Source organism: Pinus tabuliformis, chromosome J, assembly GCF_031772625.1.
Source record: "Pinus tabuliformis cultivar Carrire ecotype Pingquan chromosome J, CPIR1, whole genome shotgun sequence".
In the NCBI taxonomy this organism is placed as follows: Eukaryota; Viridiplantae; Streptophyta; class Pinopsida; order Pinales; family Pinaceae; genus Pinus; species Pinus tabuliformis.
The window spans coordinates 882,972,293-882,984,778 of record NC_142295.1 but is presented as its reverse complement, the minus strand read 5'-3'; the positions used below and the strand labels follow the sequence as shown (position 1 = coordinate 882,984,778).

The 12,486-nt window shown below is 36.3% G+C and overlaps 1 protein-coding gene across 1 annotated transcript; it reads left to right on the top strand.

The window, feature by feature from the left end:
- The first annotated feature begins 359 nt into the window (after positions 1-359).
- LOC149229493 (uncharacterized) lies at positions 360-1,436 on the top strand. Its single transcript, XM_089375853.1, has one exon. It carries the CDS (start codon positions 501-503, stop codon positions 1,080-1,082), a length of 582 nt encoding a protein of 193 aa, XP_089231979.1. The 5' UTR covers positions 360-500; the 3' UTR covers positions 1,083-1,436.
- Positions 1,437-12,486: the final 11,050 nt, after the last annotated feature.

Genomic DNA, 12,486 nt, shown 5'->3' with positions numbered 1-12,486 from the left:
TATACAATACTGCCTTACCGAACACAAACCATACCCAACCCTTATATTTTATATATCCTCCTGCAACCCTAACTATCTTATCTTTAAATTTGTGTCCAATCAAATCACAAAGCACACGTCGCCATCCCAATCTTTGCCCGTGATGCCGATGAATATATTAAGAAACTGAAGCCATCCGACTGTATTCTATGCATTGTACTTCAAAACCCGTGACGGGCAGAAGAAACCGGAAAGGAAAGGAAAGCAACACAGGTACACGTGAAATGTCGGCCGTTTTGGACTCGTCCCTCAACAAAACCCCACACCCTTCGTCACATATTATCTTCCAGACTCTTCTCTCGTTAATCTCAACTTTTAAAGTAACGCCAGCTCTTCGCAAATCTCAACTATTAAAGTAACGTCCGTGCTTCACAAGTTTCATTGGCGGGCCTGCAAAAGAATTCGCTCTGCAAAATTTCATTGCATAAGGAATCAATTACCAGCGTTGGCATTCATTAGTTATGGGTAACTGTCTGCCATCTCGCGGATCCGGAAACCTCTCTGCACATCTCATGGGCCGTGAGGAATTGATAATGGTGATGAAATCGGACGGAAAGATAATGGAATTCATGGCTCCCCTTGTCGTCAGAGATCTCATGTCGGCGTACCCACAGCATTCGGTTGTGCATTCAAAGGACGCAAAATGCCGCTCTCTTTCACCGGACGAGAAGTTGGTACCCAGGCAGCTTTATCGGCTACTAATTATGCCTAATTATTCGCCTCCTCTTTCCAAAGACGCCGTTTTAGCAGAGGCCAAAACCATCGATAATGGCGGAATTAACAGAGAAAGGCGCGCGAGTACTGGGCCCGCTTCTTCATTTAAGTGTGTGCAGAATGGCAGCGGTATTCTGAGAGTTAAGATGGTAATCACGAAACGGGAACTCGAGGCCTTGCTTTCGGATGATGGTTGTATGAAGGACAAAGCATTGTTGCTTCAGCGTGCGTGTAAAGCCGAGTACGTTAAAGAAGATTATGTTACCAGAAGCAGCCACAGCAACGACGGATGGAGGCCATCGTTAGAGAGCATTCGGGAGGTGAATTAATTAAGGGAACAACTACATATTCGTTCCATTGTTAAGCTGCAGTTGCAGGCGCTCTCAGAATATTTGTTATCGATAGTGTTCTTGTCAATGTGCTCTCGGTTGGAATTGGCATGGTACATTACCCCAATTCATATATTTTCTTTGCAACATATGTGTACAGCCTTTGGGAGTTTAGCTTAGAGGTGATCTGCAGATTGGATGGTATATAACATTTGAATATATAGAGATTGGATGGTATGTAAGGTTTGAATATATAGCTTGGAGGTTATCTCCGGCGAGAGGCTATGGTTAATTTCCATGAATGTAACTAAGCGTTTCAGAACATATTGTGTTCCCATGACTTTGCCCATTACATATACATTTGTAGTAGAAAAGAATTCCAGTGCTCTCTTTTTATATATATATGTTTGATAGGTATATTTTTGCTTCAATTGAAATGGTAGAAAATGAAATTCTCTACCTTTGCAGTAGAAAATATCAATTTATAATTTTATTTATTTTTTATTTGATTAAGTCAAAATGTTTACATAACATGACATTCTAACATATCTTTCATACTAAGTACAATAATTATTAGGTGGATGGTAAAAATCTAATCTAACTTGCATAGAATATTCTTAGTAGTATACACAAATCTAAGATAAGATTTATTTCCAAACTAGTTATGTCTTTTTTTCTCTTTTAGTTAAATTCATTAATTAAAAAAATGACATATGAACAAGTGTCATATGAAATGAACTATGGTTTTTTGGGCATGTGATATTGATAAGCCATGGTATTGGCCCATTATATTGTAACAAAACCTATTTAGAATTCAAGAATCTCCATGATAAAGTGAGGTTGAATCTCCATGGTGAAGAAATTAGTATTCAATGGAAAATAAAGTAATCAAAAGAATAGAGATGCAACTCTCAAGTGAGATAAAGCTCAACTTTGAGATTTCCTACAGTCACACTTGCATTCGTCCAAGCAGAAAACACCTACATATAGGATTATAAAGTGGTTGGGGTGTCCAGATAACCTCCTCATAAATGGGATCTAAAAACTACACATTCTCAATGAGACACAATAAAATGTTAATAAGGATATAATTTGGAAGTTTCTCTACTATTCTAACTCTCCCCTTTGATAGAAAAATGTATTTTCTACCACTTAACTGATTTCAAAATAATTTATATTTTTCCTTTCCAATAGGCTTTGTAAGGATGTCAACCACATTTTCATTGGTATTATAGTAAATTAAATCAATTTCCTTAAACTACAACTTTTCTCTGACAAAATGGTAATGAGTCTCAATATGTTTTGAACTTACATGGTATACATGATCATTGGCTAGTTTGATGGAGCTTTAATTATCACACATGATAATCATTGGCCTTTTTTGTTCGTCTCCTACGTCTTCAAGAACTTGCCTCAACCAGATTGTTTCTCGAATCCAAGGTTGAATGTATATCCTAAAGTTGATCTTTTATCAGTGGGATTTCTGGCCCAGACTGCATCTGAATAACCTACCAAATCAAATTCAAATTCATCAGTATCTTTAGTATCAAAACTAATAGTCCCTTTCAAATATCAAAAGACATTCTTTGTTGCTTTCCAATGGCTTTCAAGAAGCTTTTCCATAAACCAACTTATGATGCAAACTTAATATGTTATGTCTAGCTTGGTTGTAGTGAGATAGTTTAAACTTCCCAACAACTAATAATACAATGTATCCACCACATTAGTCCCATCATCACTATAGAGTTTGAAATTTTGTCCTAAAGGTACAAACACTGCCATCTGTTGATCTATTTCGAACCTTTTTAAAATCTCTCTTATATATTTTCTTTTGGTAACCAATGTCTACCCAACTTCTCTCCATATTTCAAGACCTAAGTGATAATGCAATTCACCAAGATATTTAATTTCAAAAACCTATTATAGTTTTATTTTCACTTCATCAATTAACCTAGATGCATTGACAACTATAATGAGATCATCAACATACAAGGAAATCAAAACAAGGTGCCCCTTCTAGTCTGTCTTGATATAGATTTTAGGGACTTTTATTTCTCATAAAACCTTTTCTAAGAAAAAAATATTTTATCTTCACATACCATGATCTTGGTGCCTAATTCAACACATATAAGGCTTTTGTTAGTTCACAAACAAGATGTTCATAACCCTTATTAACAAATATTTTTGGATGAACAAGATATACTTCTTCTTTTAGTTCCTCATTTTAAAAAGTAAATTTAAAATCTAGTTGATGTAGTTTTCATTCATATTTGCAGCTAATGCAATCATTAATCTAATTGTATTTAACTTAGAACAATGTAAACTATCAAACAAGAATTGTACCGAGTACTATTTTTTTGATGTAGCAAAAAATCATCCAATTTTGAAAAGTGTTGATTCAGAATACACATCTTTTTAGCATACTTTTGACACTTTAAATTTTCCTATGTATCAAGTATGAATATTTTTTGATGTGATTAATCTAAAAGACATGCTTATTACATTATGGATCACAAAAGCCTAAGATCTAACAATGTCAATAATTTTCATGTTGGTTTTGAAAAGTGTTGATGCAACATCAACCCCTTTATTTAGAGGGCCTATTTTTTACACTTTAATTTTTTGATGTATTAAGTGTGGATAAAAAATTTTAAATGTTAGTGATTTTCATGCATATTTTGAAAAGCATCAACATTTTTTTAAGACATATTTTTGAAACTTTAAATTTTTCTAACCAATTTGGTGTCTCGCTTGGCCATTACTTTAAAATTGACTACTAATAATAATATATTAAGTATGATTTATTTTTTAAATGTTAGTGATTTTCAAGATGATTTTGAAAAGTGTTGATGCAGCATCAACCCCTTTTTTAAGAGGGTTTATTTTGTACACTTTAAAATTTTTAATGTATTAAATGTGGATAAACTTTTTTAAATGTTGGTGATTTTCATGCGAATTTTTATTTGTATCAATATTTGTATTTTTAAAGCATATTTTTGACACTTTAAATTTTCTTATGTCCTAAATATGCACAACTTTTTTTAAGTGTTGATTATTTAACCTTTTTTTAAGTTGTCTTATTCATCTTCTTGTTTTTCATCCTAATATGTTTGTTTTAAGGGTTTTCCAAACTTGTGCTGTTTCTTTTTCTTTACAATGATTTTTTATAATGAATTTTTTTTTTTGTGAAATTTAAAAAAAAATAATAATAACTTTAATATTTTGAAACTATAATTTTTTATATATTTATATATCATTAATTAATACTTCAATACACAAAAAAAAAAAATGTCACTAAATTATCTATATATATTTTGGGAATCGGCTAAGCCCACCAAGGGGGCTCGAGGTGCCACTGCACAGGGCAGGCAGGTCTGCATGCAACTCCTTGCAGACGCACGTCGCCCTGAACCGTGACCCCTCGAGCCCCTTGGGCAAGGCCTATGTATATATATACACATATATTTTTAATTGATTTGAAATGTTTATTTTATTTTTTATGTAATTTTTTTCAAGATTGGTAATGTTTTTTTCTTTTTCTTATTATTATTATTCTGGATTTGAGACCTCTGTGGTACAATATTTTTGAATTAGTGACCGGAGATTCCACAGTAAGAACATTTTTCTGCCAACGTTTCAAATCCCAACCGGGATCCATCATCAGGACAACTTGAAGCTTGATAGAAGAAGAGCAGATCTTTAGGGTATACATAGAGATGAGGAAAGAAGAGGGGAAGGTCGGCTCTCTCCAAACATTCCAAACATGTTCAACATATCTCCAATGTACTTTTTCTAAGAGAGGAATATAAACTTCGGATGTCAGGTTACTTCAATACCAAGATAGTAATAAACATAGCCCAAAAATGTCATTTCAAAACTTTTTGTTACTTCTTTCTTTATGGATGAAATGTAGTTCTCATTGAACCTTGTCATCAAAATATCATCTACATACACCACAAGATATACAATTATTTTACCAAAGTTCTTAACAAACAAATTTGCATCATTAAGATCGCAATGTTTGAAATTGAGTTTCAGAAGATGCACAATTAACTTCTCATACTAGGTTCATGGTGCTATCTTGAGACCATACAAGGATTTTACGAGCTTGCATACTTTGTGTTCTTGACCCTTCACAATAAATCCTTCTAGCTGGGACATAAAAACATTCTATTTCAAATCTGCATTCAAGAAAGTATTTTTTACATCCATTTAATGGACTTTCCAACTATTCTGAGCTACCAAGGAAAAGAGTGTCCTAATGGTATCCCATTTCACTGTGGGGGAAAAGGTTTCCTCATTATCGACCCCTTCCTTCTATGCAAAACCTTTTTCCACAAGCATGGATTTATGCTTGTCAAGTGAGCCATCTAATTCATACTTATCCTTGAAGAACCACTTGTAGCCTATTGGTTTGGTTCCCACTGGAGGATCAGCTAGCTTCCAAGTGTCATTCTTTATCAAAACATCATATTCTTTCTGCATCTCTTCAAAATATATATATAAATTTAGTTCACAATCATAAGAAACATCCATATCAATAAGTGAATCAGGATCATCTTCATCACCTTCATTTTGTCTGGTTGAGCTTCTTGTTCATGTCTTTCCAACCTCATCAGGATGAACACCTTCAAGTGTCTTTGTTAGTCATTTTGGAGGACCTTTCTGAGATGGCCCAAGCTACTCATTTGACTGAGATGGGGCTGAATCAAGATTTAGTCTCCCAATTATGCCAATCACATCACTCAAAGTGTCATCAGTGGCTGGAGCTTCATGCAAGGGAGAGAGTGCTTCAGAAGAAGATTCCATAGATTGGTCCAGTATAGAGATCCCCCCTTCAAGATGTGGAATCTCATTATCAAACGCTTGAAAATAATTTGCATGTTTGAATCTATCCAAGCGATCAAGATGTCACTCAACAACATTGTTAGTCTTGGAAGATTAAAGAAAGACCACATCTATAGATATTATAAACTTCCTAGTAACTTCATCATAGAGACAGTATGCTTTGTAGGTATTTGAGTACCCAAGAAGATACATTTGTGACTCCTTGCACCGAGTTTGTTTCTCTATTCCTTAGGTATCAAGGCATAGCAGGTGGAACCAAAAACCATGAGATGCCTCATCGAACGAATGTGGTCATACCACATTTCATAGGGAGTCTTGTTTTTGATAGCATGAGATGGACACATATTATTTATATACACAACACATAAAACCACATCAACTCAAAATATCAACCTAGCATTCTTGAAAAACATCATCGAACGTACCATATTTAAGATTGCCATGTTCATTCTTTCAGCTACTTTGTTTTGTTGGGGAATAAGGCACGGTTGTTTGATGTTTGATCCCATTATGGCGAAGATAGTTTTCAAATTCGTTTGAAGTATATTATTTTCCATTATCAGTATGAATAGAGCCAATATGAGATTGTGCATCATTTTCAATCCATGCATGAAAGTTCTTAAATGTTTCAAACCCTTTAGATTTGTTCTTCAATAAATGACCTCAACACATTATAGTGTAGTCATCAATAAATGTCATCATATATTTATTTCCGTTTGCAAAAGGAACAGGAATTGGGCCACACAAATCAAAATGAATGAGTTCAAGCTTTCTATGTGCTCTGGAATGAGAATCATGAAAAGATAGTTTGTTGCGCTTTCCTAAGATACAAGAATCACATTGCATAAGTTTCCTAAGAATAGTAGGAAAACAAGTAACACCATTTTTCTTCAACAAATGAAGACTGTCATATTTTGTGTCCAAATCTAGCATGCCATAAAAGACTTGATGGAAGTGTACCTTTATCATAGTGATAACTTTATGAAAATTTCAATGCATGATCAGAGGTTCCTTGCATCTTCAGAAGTCTTTCTTCTTTAATCCCAGTCATGACAAGTGAGTGATATGATGCTTTTATGACCTCAACCTTGTCATCAAATATGTGAATGGAGTTTCCTTGCTGGCGGATGTGGACCAAAGACAACAAGTTTCCCCTCACCTCAAGGAGGTATAGAACATATTGTAGAAGAAAGTATGGAAGTCTAGGCAATTTGAGCTTGATGGTGCCAAGCCTTGATGGTGCCAAGCCCTGATGGCTTGAGTTTAGATGTTTCTACAAAATATATTGCTCCATCTACATTATCAATTCATTCTTTAAATAAATTTCTTCTGAAAGTCATGTGGAAACTTTCTCCTGAATCAAGCAACCAAGCATCTTTCCATGAAGCAATTGAATCATTGAATAATTCTTCAATTACTCCAATGATGCAATGTTCCACAACATAATGAGCAGATTCGGGTTCTTTTCCTTTCCCTTTACCAGGTGTTTTACCCCCCCCCCCTCCCCAAAATTATTCCTTCCTCTTCCTCTTCCTCTTCGACCACCTCTTCCTCTAGAAGAATCATGTGCATGCAACTTCTTCAAAAGACTAAGGCTTTTTCTTCTTCCCAAAATCCTTCTCTCTTTCAGCAAAATTCTTCTCAAGGGAGTCAAAGGTAATCTCCTTAAGTTTTCCACGTGCTTGCAATGACTCAAGATAATGTGAATAAGTGGGATATAGTGCCTTAACATAAGCTATGAGAGGAATATCTATTTCAACACTAGTGGCTTTTATGTCATGCATAGTGGATCTTACTTCTGATGCTAAGGAAAGAGGTGTTAGGTGTCATGTGTTATATTACTTCCACGAGTAGTCCCACGCGTGGGGGGGTCACAGGGGGGCCGATGGTGCCCCCTGTTATTTGTGTCAAGCATAGCAGGGGGGGCACAGCCCCCCTAATTGGGGAGTTTCAAGGGGGAGGTAGCCCCCTGCACAAGGTTCGTAAAAAAAAATTGGACCCTATATTAGGTGGGCTGACCTACCTATAGTTTTGTGCATGGGTTTCACACATGGTTTTGAGCATGATGGTTTTGTTCCCATGGTATTTTGAAGATCTGGTCAAGGGAATTACGATTATGTTCTAATACAGGGTTAATGGATTAGGGTTTATGAATACTTTGGCATGTATATATATGTATTGTAACATTGAAAGGAACATAATGAAAAATCAATCTGGTAGTCTCGGATTTGGGATCAAGGGGAAAATCTTTGTGTATTTGTTTAGTGTTTCTTTCCATTGTATATATTCTATTTTTTAAGAATTCATTTGCAGGTAATTTTTGTACAAGGTTAAAACCTATATTTGGTATCAGAGTTGTTTCGGCTTCAAGGGGATGCCTTTGTTGCTGAGGGTTTTTTCTCGGGCCTGTGGTAGACCCTGTTCAGTGGGAGATTTGCGAGATCAATTCTTACGATGAAAAGAAGATGGCCAGCAGTGGAAATATAGAGATCGATAAATTTAATGGTCATAGCTTTGATTTGTGGAAACTCAATATGGAGGATCTATTGGTAGATAAAGATCATTGGATCATGGTATATCCAGGTACTAAACCAATGACAATGTCAACAAAAGACTGGGAAAAGAAGGATCAGAAGGAAAAGAGCACAATACGATTGTGTATCTTAGATTCAATATTGTAGAATGTATCAGGGGAAACTACAGTGAAGGATTTTTGGATCAAGTTAGGGACTCTGTACCAATCTAAATCTCTGGTGAAAAAATTGTTCCCGCAAAAAAAGTTGTATAACCTAAGGATGAAAGATTGAGACACAATTACAGAGCATCTAAACACCTTTAATATTTTGGTAAGCCAGTTTTTATTTGTTGATATAAAAATTCCAAATGAAGATAAGTGCATCATTTTTTTGTGTTTTGTACCAAATTCGTGGGTTAGTCTGGTTGTTGCTATAGGTAGCAAGACAACTACCTTGAAGTTTGATGAAATAGTATCATCCTTGTTGTCAGAGGAGATGAGATGGAAAAATATGGAGAGCCAGAATTGAGATTCCTTGTCTGTACGAGGGCAATCCCATAATAGAAAAAAATAAGTCCTTGAGTGTGAGATCTAAATCTAGAGGGATATCTAAATATCCAGGAAAACGTGTAAAGGTATGTTGGAAATTCATAAAGGAAAGGCACTACAAAAAGGATTGTAGATCTAAAGCTCCTAAGAAAGGAAAGGGATTTGATGATGCTCCTTCTGCAGAGGAGAAAACCACCTCAGATGAAGATGGGGATGTGTAATTGGCTTCTTCTTCAAGTACACATGTAGATCATAAGGCATGGTTGATTGACTCAGGTGCATCCTTTCACTTGACTCCCCATAGGGAGTGGTTCTGTGAGTATGAGAAATATGATGGTGGTGAGGTCTTCTTAGGGGATTACATGAAGGCTAGAACCATCGGACGTTAAAAAGTCAAGTTGAAGTTGCAAGATGGAAGGCTTAGAACACTTCCAGGTGTTCTGCATATTCTTGGATTGGCTGGAAATGTGATTTATGTAAGAAATATGGATAATTCAGGTGTGAAAGCAGTGTTCGGGAGATATACCTAAAAGATGGTTCAGGTAGCACCAGTATTGATGCAGGGAGTTCGGATTGGAACTTTGTACAAGTTTCTGGGTAGTATTGTTATTGAAAGATGCAATAGTTCTGTGGTTCCTGAAAGTGGAGCAGAAAATCTAGTGGTCTCTAGAGAAAAGACCATGCTATGGCATCAAAGGCTTGGACATATTGGAGAGAAGGGCCTTTGAATAGTTCATGGTAATGGTATGGTAGAAGGTATGTCTATTGCTCCTTGGATTTTGATTTATGTGAACATTGTGTATATGGGAAGCAGAATCGGGTGAGTTTCCCCCTGGTGCTAAGAGGGCGAAAGGGATATTAGAGTTTGCGCACAGTGATTTGTTTGGACCTATGTCAGTTCCATCACTACGTAAGTTTGTGTACTATGTATCATATATAGATGAATTCTCAAGGAATACATGGATATATTTCCTCAAGAAGAAATCTGAAGCCTTTAACAGGTTTAAAGAATTTAAGGCTCTGGTGGAAAACTGGACAAAGAAAAAGATGAAGGTGTTGAGGACAAATAATGGTGGAGAGTTCTAAAAGAAGGAATTTGAAGAGTTTTGTAAGAAGTGTGGTATAGCACGACAGAAGACTACTCCATACACACCTCAGCAAAATGGAGTTACAGAAAGAATGAACAGAATGTTGATGGAAAAGGAAAGAAGTATGCTCAGTGATGTCGAGTTAGGATAGAAATTTTGGGCAGAAGCAATGGAGACTACATGTTACTAGGTTAATATATCACCTTCATCAGTGTTGGAGGATAAGACTCCACATAAGGTATGGACTGGTAAGAAACCCTCTATTTCACATCTGAGGGTATTTGGTTGTGATACATATGTACATGTTCCAAAGCAGAAAAGAACCAAGTTGGATAGTAAATATGAAAGGTGCATCTTTATTGGGTATAAGGATGGTTTAAAAGGTTATAAGCTTTGGAACCTAGAAACAAGGAAGGTTGTGTACAACTGAGATGTGGTGTTTAGAGAGGTGAAAGATGTTATTAAACATGAATTCCTACCAAAGGAACCTGAGAAGATAGAGTTTGAGCTAAAGGAGGAAGAATCAAACTCTACAACAAAACAGGAATCAGAAGATGAAGAGCCACAAACTCCAGCTCTGAGAAGATCAATTCGAGAAAGAAGGCAGCCAAAAAGGTATAGTCCATCTGCTTTCTGTTCAAATTTTGTTTTATCTATTATTGATGATGATCCTAGAAATGTGAAGGAAGCAATAGATTCAGAGGATGGCAAACTCTGGAAAGAGGCCATGGTTGATGAAATGGCATCTTTGCACAAAAATGAGGCTTGGGATCTCGTGGAGTTGTCAGCTTGAAGGAAACCCGTTGGCAACAAATGGGTGTTCAAGAAGAAGACAAATGCATAAGGAAAGGTGGAGAAATACAAAGCTCGGTTGGTAGCAAAAGGTTATTCCCAAGTGCCGAGAATTGTTTTTGGTGATATTTTTTCTCCTATTGCCAAGGTAGCTTCCATTAGATTACTTTTATATGTTTCTACTTCTTTTGGTTTTGAGGTAGAACAGATGGATGTGAAGACAACATTTCTTCATGGGGATTTGGAAGAGGAGATCTACATGAAGCAACCTGAAGGCTTTGCATTGAAGGGTAAGAAAGAACCGGTATGCAAGTTAAAGAAGTCTATGTATGGGTTAAAATAGTCACCAAGGATGTGGTAACAGAAATCTGATACATATATACGATGACTTGGCTTACCTAGAAGCAAACCAGATCACTATGTGTATTTTAAATTAATTGGTGACCATGTTATTTATCTGGTCTTGTATGTGGATGATATGTTGCTTATTAGAAATGACAAAGAAATTATCCAGGATTTGAAGACCCAATTGTCCTCCAAATTCGACATGAAGGATCTTGGTGTTGCAAACAATATTTTGGGCATGAAAATTAAACGAGATCGGGAAAAAAGGAAGCTCTAGTTAAACTAGAGGAAGTATGTCGAGACAATACTGCAAAGGTTTAATATGCAGGATAGTAAACTGATGAAGGTTCCTATTCTTGTAGGTGTAAAGCTATTTGTTGAACAGTGTCTCAAAACACAAGAAGAGGAAGAGAACATGTCTTGTGTCCCATACACAAGTGTAGTCGGTAGCTTGATGTATGCAATGGTTTGTACTAGACCAGACATTACAAATGCAATGGGAGTATTGAGCAAGTTTATGTCAAAACCAAGGAAGGAGCATTAGACAAAAATGCGGTGGGTTTTTAAGTATTTGTGTGGCACTAGTGATTATGGTATGTGCTACCAAGGAAGACCATGATTGGACAGAGTTTTGGACATTCATGGCTTTGTTGATGCAAACTAGGTTGAAGATCTGGATCGGAGAATATCTACAAGTGGGTATGTGTTTAACCTATTTGGAGGTGCAATTAGTTGGATGAGAAAGAGATAGTCTAAGGTGGCACTTTCAACTACAGAGGCAGAATACATGGTAGCCACTTGTGCAAGCAAGGAAGCAGTTTGGTTGCAGAGATTGTGTTCAAGTATGGGGTTAGTACATTGAGCTATAAGGATAGACCGTGACAGGCAAAGTGTAATTTTCTTAGCAAAGAACCTAGCATATCATTCAAAGACAAAGCACATTGATGTTCAGTATCACTTTGTGAGGGATATGGTTGAGGAAAAAAAGGTGTTGTTGGTAAAGGTGGACACTTTAAAGAATGTTTCAAATGAATTAATGAAGTTTGTGAGCACTAAGATTTTTTCTTGGTGTAGAGAAACAATGGGCATTGTAAGGCCGGACCAATGAATAAGCTCTCCTATGACCCCCTATGTGGAAAAGGAAACAACAAGTGGAATATTGTTGGGTGTGTGTTATATTCTTTCCATGACTAGTTTCACACGCGGGGGGGTCACAGAGGGGGTGAGGGTGTGTCTTGTTTGTTGCACTAAGCGCAGCATGGGGGTC

Coding starts and splice junctions, on each gene's coding strand:
- LOC149229493 (XM_089375853.1), top strand. CDS start 501: ATGGGTAACTGTCTGCCATCTCGCGGATCCGGAAACCTCTCTGCACAT.